This window comes from Octodon degus, unplaced genomic scaffold, assembly GCF_000260255.1.
Source record: "Octodon degus isolate 3935 unplaced genomic scaffold, OctDeg1.0 scaffold00047, whole genome shotgun sequence".
Lineage (NCBI taxonomy): Eukaryota > Metazoa > Chordata > Mammalia > Rodentia > Octodontidae > Octodon > Octodon degus.
Genome location: NW_004524623.1, coordinates 12,372,661 through 12,387,782, shown reverse-complemented (window position 1 = coordinate 12,387,782; position 15,122 = coordinate 12,372,661). Strand labels below are relative to the sequence as shown.

The following is a 15,122-nucleotide window of genomic DNA, read 5'->3' as shown; positions in this document are numbered from 1 at the left end:
GACCAAAATGAAAATCTTTTTCCTCTCCTGCTTAAAATGTAGCAGCTTTCTAGTTATTTTGGAACACTACTCTTACATGTGTGTAAAGTGATTGGCTTTCTAGCTTCTCTTGTCCAGAGGATATTAAAATGTTAGGTTGAGGTTTAGCCATCTTACTTGGCTTTTTACTGTTAACATGATGTACTAAAGTAGAATCCTTTGAGAAGATGACTAGGTACTATATATAAAAATGTAACATTGATAGGTTAATAAAGGTGATTGAATCCAAAAAAAAAAACAAAAAACAACTACAATTTTAATTCATGTGGCAGAGAGATGACAGTGGTAAAGTAGGAGAATAATGTATTTGTTTTGAATAAAGAAAAAAATATAGTTGAAGATACTTATCAGGGATCACACAGTAAATATCAGAGGCCAAAAGTAACACGTGGGCATATTTTCCTTATTTGAAGCATGAACAAGATGCTTTCTATCAATGTCTATGCTTCTTCCTATAAGATCCACAGGTATAAGTCATGCCTACATATATAATATATACTTTAAGTATTCATATATAGATGTTACATGCAACCAGGTTTATATATAGATATCTTTATTCAAAACAAATACATTATAGATATCTGAACTTAATCTTTTCCACTGATTGCTGAATGTATTAATAATCATAAATGATGACTCCATTTCATTAAATGTGACTCTAGGTTGTAACTCAATACTATAGCTGTGGTAAAATGTGTAGATTTACTTTGGAATAATAATACTTCAGTTATAAAAATTTGATTTTACCAGTTGAAAGATTTCTTTTTTTATTTTTTAGAGAACAAAAAAATAGCAAAAAAGCACATTAGAAATGATATAGACTTCCACTAAACAAAATGCTAGGAATTCAACAATGGTTGTTATATTGTATAATGTTATCTTCAAGTTAGTTGTTTAGATTACCACTTGTAAGCATGCAAAATTGGCAAAAAAGTTATAAGAAATTAAAAAGGAGAAGAAAAAAAAACTTAAGCTTTAACTGCCTTTTTCAATAGTTGAGTATTTCTAACTGCATGGAAACACCAGACATGGGACTCAAGCTGTCCTTGCTTGGCTGACCCTTGAGGAAGGAATTATTAGTGAAAGACATTAATCTCTTTAGAGCCCACAGTTCTGTGAGCACCACCACACTCTTCTTAACTATGGCAAAGTTGGTGTTTGAGATTCAAAAATATGCACAATTCAGAGCACTTGGTAAGCTTTCAACATTGTAAGAAAGAAGACAAGTGAATGTATTTCAAATGTGCCATTTTTAAGGACTAAGAAAACTAGCTTAATGGTTGTTCAGTGTGATTCATGTTTAGTCATTACTGTTATGATTTTCTTTTGCATTTTGTTTTTAAAATTAAACCTATAAGATGTGATTAAAATTTCTTTAGAAGACTCAACTTTACTGACAAGATTCCCCACTAACAATTTCCTTTCCTGTAGTAACTCTCATGTTCAGATAAGAGCATGGCCTGTTTTGTTTCATCTATTTCCTTAGCTGTACATAAAAGAAAACATGGGATTAGATTTTTCATAGTGTCATGTTACAGTTTTTTTCTATTTATTTTTTAAGTATATTTGGTACAGGGTCTCACTACACAGCTCCGACTTGTAGTGATCCTCATGTTTTCAGCCTCCTCAGTGCTGGGATTTTAGGCATGTGACACCACTCCTGGACTCTGGCCAGCTCAGCACACCCTGGGGGCAGGGTCAGCACAGCATGTGGTGCTGGGGATCAAACCCTGGTCCCTGCACTTGCCTAACCAGGTGCTTAGTTCGCTGAGCTATCTTGCTGATCCACAGTTCTTTTGTAGAATTACCATGATTCCTTGGAGATCATTACATATTAATATATGCGAGGTACTTCTCTTTGTAATGCTGTATTATAGACGTGCCATGCTATTTATATTGTGGGCAATTTCATTTTTATTAAAGTACACTTAATGTTTCATTGTGTGTATTTCTACATCTATTTTTGTACTTTTATTAAATATTTTACCAATGGAAATTTTAGATCAGAGTCTGTGAACTTGTGATACTTCAGTATTGGAAGTCCTTGCTCTTTTTATATCTATATTTCATTATTTAAGATATAAAAGCAGGACAACTGTAATAGGAATGAGACAGTCTCATTTGGAAATTATGTAGTTTTAGAAGACCAGATAAAAACAGATGCCCCTCTTTGTAGAATCATAAAAAGAGAAATTCCATAATATGTAACTTAAGTGACCTATTAAAAATCTTTCCATAATATTGATTTTCAAATATTAAAGTGTTCCATTGATTTCAGTGAATAAAATAAAGGTGGATTCTATTTTTCAAGATGTTTCACCCTTTAAAGTTTATGGATTTCTAGGATATGCCAAGGTTTCTGATCATGAAATACGAGGATGAAATGACTTTTAAAGGACAGATTCTGTGTTGGGCCTCATGAATTCTTGCATACTCAATCACCATGTTTAAAAATTGTGTCCCATTACAAACTCCAACACAAACTGGGCCGCTACTTTTTGTTCTTGGTCAGTCCCTGGTTTTGGCTCTGTTTAACACATCACACGTAATTTGTGGTCACGTGGAATTAGTAACAAAAGTGTATGAAAATCCCTGCAAAATTAGTGACCCTGGACTTTGGGAGGTTGAAGAATAGATACTTAATCACTTTAGCTCATGGTTTTGAAGTGCTGGCATTTGTAAATTATATCGAGCTGAGTTTTGTTTAGTTTAATGAACCTATTATACATACTTGAAAATCTGCTCGACTATTTATACAGAAGTATATTGATAGAGTGCCCTCCATGTAGAGCCTGGTGTGTAAGGGTTTCCTATTTATATCACAGGTGGTGGAAAAGAGTTTTGAGGACTTTTTTTCAGTTAAACACAGACACTAAGCTTACAGATTTACAGAGGAAAAAAAAATCTCTATTTATTAGACTCATCTGTCAATTTTTGGACAGAATTTTCCTTTCTGAAACTGCCTGGAATGCTGTACCAGTTCTGTGAATTCATCTAGCATGATACACCTTGTCTGGCTGGAAAGCTTTCTAACATTTTAATTATTCACATGCTTGATTTTCTTTTCTTTCGGTGCCTAGAAGAATCTGTGGTATTACTGTAATGGAAAAAGAAGAGAAGAATGGGAGCATGGCTCCTCCCCAGTTCTACCTTGCCATATTCTAGTCTAAGAATGAATGGAAGTTACTCCTGGCATCTGTTTGTCGAAAGAACTAGTTCAGTTGGGCTCTGCTGTCAAATTGGCTGTTTTAATTTTGATCTTCATGTCTTATTGTTTCATTTCTCTTATTTCCTTTTAATTAACATTTTAATTTCCACTGAAATATGGCCTATCTTTTGTCTCACCTATTATTTTTATTTACTTTTCTATCATTTGATTAATGGATCCTGCCACATTAAATGCCAGTAAGTAACAGGATCGGGGATAAATTAATACCTAAGACAAAATTCCAGTGCTTAAAGATATCTCAGTTTAGATTTTTTTTTTTTGTATTTGGTACAGGGTCTGCAGGGTGTTCAGGGTCTCACTGCATAGATCAAACTCATAGTGATCCTCTTGTTTTCAGCCTCCCAAGCACTGGGATTACAGGGGCACGCCACCACGCCCAATCTCAGTCTCTATTTCAGCGCACCCCGGGGGCAGGGCTGGCACTCAGTTTAGATTTTAGATAAAATCTCTTTTCCTTTCCTCATTTCTTTTCTGATTTCTTTTTCTTAATACTCACTCTAACCTCATTTTTTACTCAGCCCAGCACTGTTCAGTAATCCAGTGCAAAAGAAGACATTTTTATATCCAAAGAACTCAGAATGAAGTTCAAATAAAGTGAATCAGGTCCTTGCTAATGTAATTTGACTGTTTGCCTGTGGCTAATGCCGGTCTTCTGAGTTCCTGAGGTCACACAGTTACTTGATACTCAAATTAAATTGCTCATAAATTAAATTTCTATTCTTTCTAGGCAGAGCTCCACATTCTCCCAAAATCTCTAAGGATTTTCATGGGGACTAAATTTCTTCTGATGACTTTCACATTTATTTATTTATTTATTTTTTGGCAGAACTGGGGATTGAACTCCGGACCTTGTGCTTGCCAGGCAAGCGCTGTATTCTACTGAGCTATCTCCCTGGCTCCTCACCTTTATTTTAAGTAAACAATATTTTAGCATATGTTTGCCTTACATAATGCTTGTTATTCTCCAGGATGTGAGACACGTACCTGTGGCATCTTGACCCCTCTCCCACCTTCCCCAGGTGCCTTCCCCATCTCTATAGAGTCTACCTGTCTGTTTCTTGCCATTTCTATTTCATTTTGCTCTTTAAATTATATTTATGTTGGATTTATCATATTATAGAACACATGCAATATTTAACCCATGTTTGATATATTTCACTTAGTATTGTGGCCTGCAATTCTGTTCTTCAAACTATCGTGCCTTCGGTGGTTGACTTCTCCCCTCTTTTTCTGGCTTCTGTTGTAGAAGGCTTCTCTTAACAGTCCATAGATGTACGTAATTGGAAGACCATTCCCGTTTGTCTGATAACATGTGATAGCAGTCTGTTGAAAAACACGCTGGAAGTTGGTTCTCATTCTTCAGTGTACGTTGCCATCACCAGGAAAGCTTACTAAGAGCCGATTCCTTCTGTCTGTACAAGATGGTCCGGTGTCTCCTGTTGGGATAATGATTTCACATTTTTGTGCATTCCCTGTGTGTATTATAACACTTGTGGGTTCGCACAACTCTCTTCTTCTAGGAATATGGGTAACTTCAGTGGTTTCCAAGGACAAGGTGATTCAAGTTACAAGTATGTTCCAGCCATTGATGTCTTCAGATGGTTAACCTTTTCTGACAATATAATAACTCCTTATCAGATTCTAGAAACTCATATTGAGAAATGATTACAATTTTAAGAGTCATACTGAATTATTTGTAGCATATTTGTGGTGCTTGCAGTTGAAAATCATTTTAATATGTATCTTAGGTTTTCACATCATTTCAAACAATACAGCTGGTGGAAAGGTTTAAGCTGAGTGAACACGGTATTCAACAAGCAATGGAACACCCATCCGTGACAAGACCAAAGAAAAAGGGGGGATATAAATAAAGGACCGTTTTATAGTGAAAAGCAAAAAGTATATGTATATACAAGGTATTTAGTATAGATATATAGCTACTTTCTCTTAGTTCAGTGAGAAGAAAGGTTTGTACTAATAGTATTTAGACAAGATATCATGTCTACATCTTGTCCTCTGAATAACTACTGTGAAGACAATATGCAATGCATTAATTACTGTAACTGTCCTACTAACCACTTTGAAACTGTTTCAGTGCTATTTTTTCTCATTAAAATGAATAAAAAAATTTTAAAAATAAGATATTTGCCACTAAAAAATGGAACCCATATTTCTGGTTCATTAAAATTTCCTCAAGAAAATAGGTTAGTCTTTAAAAAGGCAGAGTCTTCGTGCTGATTTGAGATTTAGGCCTCACAATGTATGCAACACAAACAAGTGTGGAAAACCTGTGATCTTTGTGGTGTTACAGCTGAGGATCAAGTGAGAAAGTGTGATCAAAAGCCCAGATTTTCTTGGTTAGAAGTTCTTAGCGTGCGGTACCCAAAGTCACCCATTCCATTAGGTGGACCTCTGCTCAGTCCTCAGACTGCAGACGCAGGACCTGTTGTCAGCTGTCTCAATGTCAGGTCATGTTTTGATTTTTTAAAAAGTATCCTGTGTTTTTTTCTTTTATTGTACTTATAACAACTGTAATAACAGTGGTCCCTCACGAATCGCCAGGGTTATGTTCCTGACACTCCTGGGAAAAGTGAAAATCAGTGAAGTAAAGATGTTATATTTACTTTAGTATTTATATAAGGCTTTATAAACCCTTCTTTCACTCTTATAAACCTTTCCCACACATTTAAAAACATTTCTAATGTTCTTAACCGTTTCTAAACTTATAAATTTATGCAATTTTAACATGTATACTGTATGGTACTGGAAAATCCCATGATATTGTGAAAAATCCACGGTACATAATTTAGCTTAATATTTTTGAAAACCCGTGGAACAGTGAATTGGCGAAAATTGAACCGTGAAACAGCGAGGGAGTACTGTACATAATTTTATGTGATTGATGAATTTTATATCTGTGTCTCTAGTAATACATTCCTCAAAGTCAGGGATTATGCCTCTAAACTGATGTCAAATTAAGAACCTAACCTGTGGCCTGATGTAGAGAGACATACACTCTGAAGGAAGAAGGAAGGAAGAAAGGAAGAAAGGAAGAAAGGAAGGAAGGAAGGAAGGGAAAATAATCTGACTAGAAAAGGTCCTGTATAGACAGACTGTGGTACGGTTGTGGCAGGTACATTAGGACTTCTTTTGAAAAAGTAAAATACTGAGAAAGATTACTGAGTGCAGCGTGCTAAGGTGAGTGGAGTTGGAGACTGCAAAATTAGATGGGAAATGATGAGCAACATTAGAAGCATAAAATGAAATTGTAGTTTAGTTGTCTTATACTCTTTGTCTGCCTTCTTTTTTTTTTTTTTTTTTTTTTTTTTTTTTTGCGGAACCGGGGATTGAACTCAGGCCCTTGCGCTTGCCAGGGAAGCGCGTATTCCACTGAGCCATCTCCCCAGCCAAACATCTTTTATACTCTGTCTTTACAGCTATTCTCATTTTGTTACTCCTTTATGTGGTACCGGGGATTGAACTCAGGACCCTGCACTTGCCAGGCAAGCGCATATTCCACTGAGCTATCTCCCCAGCCCGCTCGTCTGCCTTCTTGATGAAAAGTTTGTGCATTCAAACGTTTTGACATTGAACATGAGATGCTGGAGATTTGAGGTGAGATTGTAGGGAGGCTGGGTGGGAAGAGTTATAGCTACAGAATAGGATTTTGTTCTTGAAACTACTTGCTATGGCTTTCGGATCTGCCATCTGTGGTGGGACAGCCGCCAAGATGCAGATTTTGGTGAAAACCCTTACTGGGAAGACCATCATACTCTAGGTTGAACCCTCTGACACTACAGAAAATATCAAGGTCAAGAACCAGGTTAAGGAAGGAATCCCTCCTGATCAGCTCGGGGTGATCTTTGCTGGTAAGCAAATGGAAGATAGACATACTTTGTCTGACTATAACATTCAAAAGGAGATGAAGGAGTCTTCATCTTGTGTTGAGACTTCATGGTGGTGCTAAGCAAAAGGAAGTAGTCTTACACTACTCCCAACAGGAGTAAGCGTAAGAGAAAGAAGGTTAAGTTGGCTGTCCTAAAATACTATTAAGTGGATGAAAATGGCAAAAATTAGTCTTCTTTTTCGGGAGTGCCTTTTCAGATGAATGTGGTGCTGGAGTTTTCGTGGCCAGCCACTTTGACAGACTTTATTCTAACAGTGTTGACTGACTTACTGCATCAACAAACCAGAAGACAAGTAATTATAAGTTAATGGAAATCTTCAGCTAAAAAAAAAAAAAAAAAGAAAAAAAAGAAAGAAACTACTTGCTGTGTAGTTCAAGGTGGTCTAGAACTCACTGTGTAACCCAGGCTGGCTTGGAACTCCTAGAAGTCCTCTTGCCTCAGCCTCCACGGTGCTAGGATGACAGTAGGTATGTGCTGCCATCTTGCATATTAGAATTCTAATGACAAAAGAATTTAGTGGAATGAGAAAGAACACAATGTTCCAATCTGTAGATAAAATTATAATTAGATTAAGGAACGATTTAAGAAAAAAATCAGAATACATTATTCCCTTAAAAGATGGTATCTTTTAAGGTATGTAGGGTCTGAGTTATATTATCTTCCAACAACTAGTCAGTGAAAAGAAAGAGTTAAATGTTTATTTGTACAACGCAAAAACTGGGATAAATTTGTATCTTACAATATGAAAATCTGAAAAAGCTATTTGGTGAATCTGTAATGCAAAAACAAGGACAATTGGAAGACATGCAAGTCAAAGCCACAAAAAGGAGTCCTATAATACTGCCTGATGGATTTACCAACCAGCACACCCTGGAAAAACAGTTTCATAATCCTGAGATTTTCAAATCTGATAGTCACCATCTATCTGGAAGGCCTGGCGGAGCCCCTGTCAGTGGCATGCTTGAGAAGGGGATGTTAGGAGACAACATCTGTCTTTGGGTACCTTACTATTGCCCAGTGAAAGGTTTCCTCCACTTAATTCCTTGCTTCTTCTGAGCAATTCTCTTGTTGAGACAGGCAAGGAGTGCTCTACTGCTTGGCTTGCTAAGTGTCAGAGCACTATGACAGCTGTAGCAGCCAGCCAGCTATTTTAAAACCTCTAGCATTGAGTACAGTAATGCCATTCACTCCACTACTGACTTTCAATTTCCAGATCCTAGCTATAAAGAAGTAGGCAGTCCTAGCCTAAATAAGTGGTTTCCAATGTATTTTTTATTTTGCGTTTGAGAGTTTGACAAGTTAAGGAAGCTGAATCTGGAGCTAAACTTGCCTGGTTAGTTTTTCAGGTTCATTATTTTATAACTTAGGGACTAGGAAAAGAGATTTGATTTCTTCAAGCAGTAGAGGATTAGTATTTGGAGATCAAAAAATGAGGAAGTAGGGCCGGCCAAATAGCTCAGTGGATTAAAGTGCCTGCAAGCAGGTACAAGGGCCAGGGTTCGATGCCTGGGCCTGCCATGCCAGCCCTGGGCCCAGGGCATGCTGAGACAGCAATTGAGATTGGGTGTGGGGGTGCACGACTGTAATCTCAGCTCTTGGGAGGCTGTAAACAGGTGGATCACTATGAGGCCGATCTAGTAGTGAGACCCTGAACACCCTGTAGACCCTTCCCTAAAATACTAATAAAGAAATTAAGATAGTAGTAATATTGTTATTTGGAGTCATATGAATTAATTATGTAACCTTGTTTCAGTCATGCCTGGTACTAGTCAGAACTCTGTAAATGGAAACCTTCTTAGTGATATGTGTGTATTAATGCATTATTTACTGAAAAGAACACAGTTGAGTTAAAAAGTACAACTGTATAATTTGTTATTCTAATACTTCAAAGGTTTTTTTTTTAACTGGAGAAAGGAAATTGCTTTATTTATTTATTATTTTATTGAGAAATAGCAATACGGCAGTTTAAAAACCAATTAGTAGGACAGTTTCAATAATTAATACATTGCATATTGTTGTCTTTGTAGTGGTTATTGCTTTTAACTTGTTCTTTAATTTGATTTTTCTCCTTTCAGTCCTGTTGCCTTGTGTTTTTTCCCCAGATTTGCTCCCCCAGACAAATCTCCATTGAAATTGATAATTTAAGGGGCCGGGGAGATGGCTCAGTGAGTGGAATAAGCGCTTCCCTGGCAAGCGCAAGGGCGTGAATTCAATCCCTGGTTCCAGAAAAAAAAAATGATAATTTAAGTTGTAGTATATATTGCAAATTTTTATGTTTATACGTCATGGTATCCAACATATTTATCAATGGAAACTTTCAGCTAAATTTATGTGCCTTCCAAAATTCCCTCCCTACACAATATACTGTGGATTTACAGAATGTAAAATTTGACCAAATAATAAGGTTTCTAGGAATGCAAATGACATCTGGAGTCATGGTCTAACTTTCTTCTTTTTTCAGCCTGCTCTGCTTCAGAATTCTTTCAGAATGATTTTGGATGCTCTCTTCACAGGTTATATTTTCTTACATAAAAGTTTTAAGATATTATTTTCCAACATAAAGCAAAACTGTATCTCTACACAAGCTGAAAACAAATGAAAACACATTATATTAATATGCCATTTAATGTGACATACCAAAGTCTTCTTTTATTTAAATGACATCTCAAAGGAAATTTTGAATATGTGGTTCTTTTTTATTTGCAAGAATTGATACTCTTAGATTTGGATCAAAAGATACTTGGTTCAGATCACTCTTTTTCATTTCTTTTCTCCTACAGTTTATTGCTTTTGCTTCTTTATTCTTCATCTTGGTTTCCATCACAACCTTTTGCCTGGAGACACATGAAGCTTTCAACATCGTTAAAAACAAGACAGAACCAGTCATCAATGGAACCAGTGTTGTTTTACAGTATGAAATTGAAACGGATCCTGCCTTGACGTATGTAGAAGGAGTGTGTGTAGTGTGGTTTACCTTTGAATTTTTAGTCCGTATTGTTTTTTCACCCAATAAACTTGAATTCATCAAAAATCTCTTGAATATCATTGACTTTGTGGCCATTCTACCCTTCTACCTGGAGGTGGGACTCAGTGGGCTGTCATCCAAAGCTGCTAAAGATGTCCTTGGCTTCCTCAGGGTTGTAAGGTTTGTGCGGATCCTGAGAATCTTCAAGCTCACCCGCCACTTTGTAGGGCTGAGAGTACTTGGACACACTCTTCGAGCTAGTACTAATGAATTTCTGCTGTTGATAATCTTCCTGGCTCTAGGAGTCTTGATATTTGCTACCATGATTTACTATGCCGAGAGAGTAGGAGCTCAACCTAACGACCCTTCAGCGAGTGAGCACACACAGTTCAAAAACATTCCCATTGGGTTCTGGTGGGCTGTCGTGACCATGACCACCCTGGGATATGGGGATATGTACCCCCAAACATGGTCAGGGATGCTGGTGGGAGCCTTATGTGCTCTGGCTGGAGTGCTGACCATAGCCATGCCGGTGCCTGTGATTGTCAACAATTTTGGAATGTACTACTCGTTGGCAATGGCCAAACAGAAACTTCCAAGAAAAAGAAAGAAGCACATTCCTCCAGCCCCACAGGCAAGCTCACCTACATTTTGCAAGGCAGAACTAAACATGGCCTGCAACAGTACACAGAGTGACACGTGTCTGGGCAAAGACAGTCGACTCCTGGAGCACAACAGATCAGGTAAGGCACAATTCCAACTGCATGTTAATACTTTATAGACCAGTATGTCCCTTAGGCAGAAGGCAGTCAATCTTACTTTTTGCAAATACTCCTAAGTTTCCAGTCCTATTTCCTCCTAAAAATGTGTGTTTGTGTCAGGCTTGTAGATGGTTAGGTGGTAGCACTTCTAAATGCATCCCAAATAGAAGTCTGCATAGCTGGTCTATAGAGTTCTCTCGCTTTAGTGGGAATGCCTTTTGCTGATGGTGCCAATATTTTCTTTTGCCTGTTTGTTGCCTCTGTGCCAATGTTTCCTTGTTTCTCTGCACGATGTGATGATACCGGCCATCCTCCACCCTTCATTCCAAATGTTGATCTCCATTATCCTTTGGCTTGGTGCGTTTGTCTCAGTTTTATCCCTCCCGTATGGTGCTCTGCATCTCAACCTAACTCACAAGAAGTTTTTTAAGAAAAATGGATGCCTACATATCCAAGGTCTAAACACCAAAGAGGTGATATGGAAGATAATTCTTTCAGTAACAAAGCTCTTTCTTACCAGTATTGTGGATGACTAAATTTTCATTGTTCTTAAGTTAGGTAGGGTGTCTCAGGATAACCCCTTTGGTGAGGCAAGATATCATGTTAATCAACTCACAGTCCTGTCAGAAATGGGTATTCCATTGGCATCTAAATATTATAGGTGCCTGAATTCAGCAAAACAATCCAACACCATCCAGCAGTCCACAATAGCAGTGGGTTATTCGCAGAAGTTGTTGACCAGAGCCTTTTTTCCTTGAAGTCTCTACTTTTAAGGATTTTCTCTCTGCTTTTAGGGCTAATGCAGTTCTTCAGGGCTAAGAACAATGGCAGAGTTGAATTTCTCTAGGGATGTTCTTTTCACTCACTATGCAATGGACTGTGCTCCTTTCCAGATCTGAACTTTGGGGAACTTTTTGTATGAGATTACCTGAGTCTCTATTCCTTCCATTTCCGTACGTAATCTACCCTTGATTGATCCTAAATTGATATTCACTCTGCCCAAATCATTGGCAATAATGTCAGCTCTAGTCTGTTATATCTTGCAAGATGAACCACTTTGTGGTTTAATAAGGTAAACTACAATAGCTCTTATTATACTATGAAAATTTAAAGTATACTCATTCCCTATAACTTAGCTATATTTCAACACTTTCTAATTGAAAAATGACTTACGAGGATCCCACGGAATACTTTTGTATTACCTAGAAATAATACCAACTGGCAAAAGGAGCAAACTAATGAGCAACACAGGTGCTGTTTTTCTCTCTCGTTAGCTTCCAGACATTTTTATGAGACAAACAGAAAGGAAATGTGGCTGTAGCTGAACTGCTATCTAAATATTTAATTCATAATTCTTATGTTTATTCAGCGATTGCTCTTTAAAATGTGTCAGTGTTTATCTGAAAACGGTTAAGAATGTCTTTAGGAAAGGGGAAATTTAGTTAGTGCTGCTGTTCAACTCAGACTGCCCTCAGAGTAGCTGTGCAGAACCCCGAGGAAGGGCACAGAGAAAGGGGACACATGCTCATTTCTGGTAAGCAGTGATGACAGGATAGTGGTTAGGCTGGTAGAACACAAAGGACTGTGACCAGCAATACCGAAATAACGTTATTTCAAGAACGTTAAAGCAGTTGTTTTGTTTCCACTGTACATGCAAAAGTGTTTTGCTACCTTAAAACTGGGTACTCAAACGTAAAGATTTGTGCTTTAGGGTTTTTTTTCATTAATATTTTGAGAAAAAATACATTCAGAAAATAATGGAAGGATGTCTCTAAAAGAACTGCAAAGAAAAACATTCCCTTAATTTCTTTTCCTTTTTTAAAATTTTATTTTATTGTATTGTATTGAGAAACAAATATCAACGAGACAGTTTCAAAGCTGATTAATAGGACAATTTCAATAATTAATACATTGTACATTGTTATCTTCTTAGTGGTTATCCATAGTACAAGAAGCAGACAGGATATTCTGTCCAAACACTGTTAGTACATCTCTTTCTTCTCATTGAATTAAGCAAAAGTAGCTGTATATCTATCCTAACTATTCTGTATATACAAATACAAAATGGTCCTTCCTTTGTATCCCCTTTCTTGTTTAGTCCTGTCAGAGATGAGTATTCTATTGGCATCTAAATATTATAGGTGCCTGAATTTAGCAAAACAATCCAACACAGTCCAGCAGTTCACAATAGTAGTGGGTTATTCACAGAAGTTGTTGACTAGAGCCTTTTTTCCTTGAAGTCTCCACTTTTAAGGATTCCTGCTTGTTTTTTTTTTTTTTTTTTTTTTTTTTTTTTGAGTACAAAGTGAGCACCTCTTTTTATTTAATGAAAGGAATCTGTGTCCTGGGATAGACTTTCTGGAATCCAGTAAGAGAGGTGCCTGCTTGTAGTAATTGGATAGCATATAACAAATTGTAAGATCATTTCTTTGCTAATTCACTATCGCACTTACTTTGAGCTCATATTCATAGCATAAAAGCTAGTTTTCTAGTAGACAAATCCAAACCGGGAATTCAAATTTTCTAAAGAACATTTCTCTCCTTTATAATACATTTCATTTTGCTCCATTTAATTTTTGTGTGACGAGTGATGCAAATTATTTTTTATTGTGATGTACTAATCGTGTTTTGTATATTGAGTGACTGGACTCTGGGCATATGGTGTAAACTCTTTGTACTGTCTCATTTCCTCATCCGTCCTTGTCTGTCAATGCGCATGGTGCTGTGACCAGTGTTATCAGGTGACGACAGTACAGGAAGTGAGCCGCCGTTGTCACCCCCAGAAAGGCTTCCCATCAGACGTTCTAGTACCAGAGACAAAAACAGAAGAGGGGAAACATGTTTCCTACTGACGACAGGTGCTTACACGTGTGCTTCTGATGAAGGGATCAGGAAAGGTAGGCATGCATGTAATCTGATAATCACAGGTGAGTTAGCAATTTAATAAGGGCTGAAGATGTATAGGGTGGTCTAAATAGCTCTTTCACCGATTTCTGGGAGAGTCGGCAGGTGGTGCTCTTTTCTTCCCCTCCCCCGCCACTTCCATCTTCATTCATTATAAACATTTAAAAACACTCATGGCGGGCCGGCCAAAGAGCTCAGTGATTAAAGCATGTGCAAGCAGGCTCAGGGGCTGGGGGTTCAATCCCTGGGCCTGTCACCCTGGCCCCATGTCCAGGAGTGCACTGAGACAGCAATTGAGACTGGGGGAGGTGGAATGTGCCTGTAATCCCAGCTCTTAGGAGGCTGTGAACAGGCAGATCACTATGAGTCCAATCTACTAGTGAGACCCTAAACACCCCGTACACCCTTCCCTTAAAAAAAATATCTATCTATCTATCTATCTATCTATCTATCTATCTATCTATCTAGTTGCAATAGGCCAATTGTCAGATCTGACAGGCCTCTCAACTTTGCACTTCTTTTGATTTTTCCATTTGTCTGTGGCCATAATTTTAATGGAATATATAAATAGATATTAAATCACTCATCCAATTATTTTAATAGAATGTACCTAGCCATCTTTAAAAGTTTGCTTTTACTACAACAGCCCTAGGAACTTACCTGACAACTAAATGATGACTATGAGACAATGGTAAAGTATTTTTCAAATTGAAAGCCTAAATGTGCTCTCACTTTCTTATCTAATAGTTCGGCAGGTTTTTGTCAGCATTTGATCCGAGTGTCTCAAAGTTTTGAAAGTGCATATGTATGTATTTGTGTTACTTGTGAACTTAAAAGTGTTCACGTAGAATTTATCTTCAGGAGCAATAAGGTAATTTTAAGGTTATTGCTATTTTTCAACCCATACCGAACACTCTCCGACTTGCGAGATGAGTGAAAATGGAGGGTGGTCTCTGAAAGAGAGTAGCAGAGAGATCTGTGAATTTTTCAAGGATTGTTGACTAAATTTGAGTGCAAACCAACTACAAATGTTCATACTAGTGCAGTTGCCTTTTTAACATAATGTACTTATTAGATCTCACATGCGGTTTCTTCTTGTTTAACTTTTTTGCCATTTGAAGCTTAGAACATTTGGTGATGAACTTTCTTTGAAAATTATCATTTTTCATGTTGTAGTTCTCATTCATTTTTTTCTGATCATATTATATTTCCTGTTTTTGTATTTTTGATTCTCAAAAAAGAAGACAAAAGACTTCTTCTGTTTATGGATTAATTACATTTTAAATCCTTTTCCATCCCAATTATTTTCATTGTTT

At 37.2% G+C, this 15,122-nt stretch overlaps 1 protein-coding gene across 1 annotated transcript in view; it reads left to right on the top strand.

Annotated features, from left to right (window-relative positions):
• Positions 1–15,122, top strand: part of Kcnc2 (potassium voltage-gated channel subfamily C member 2) — a 203,094-nt gene that overhangs the window by 181,532 nt on the left and 6,440 nt on the right. The window contains exons 3-4 of the mRNA XM_023716345.1: positions 9,957–10,884; positions 13,635–13,799. Coding sequence (XP_023572113.1) covers positions 9,957–10,884; positions 13,635–13,799 — 1,093 coding nt within the window. The remainder of the gene's footprint in view (positions 1–9,956; positions 10,885–13,634; positions 13,800–15,122) is intronic.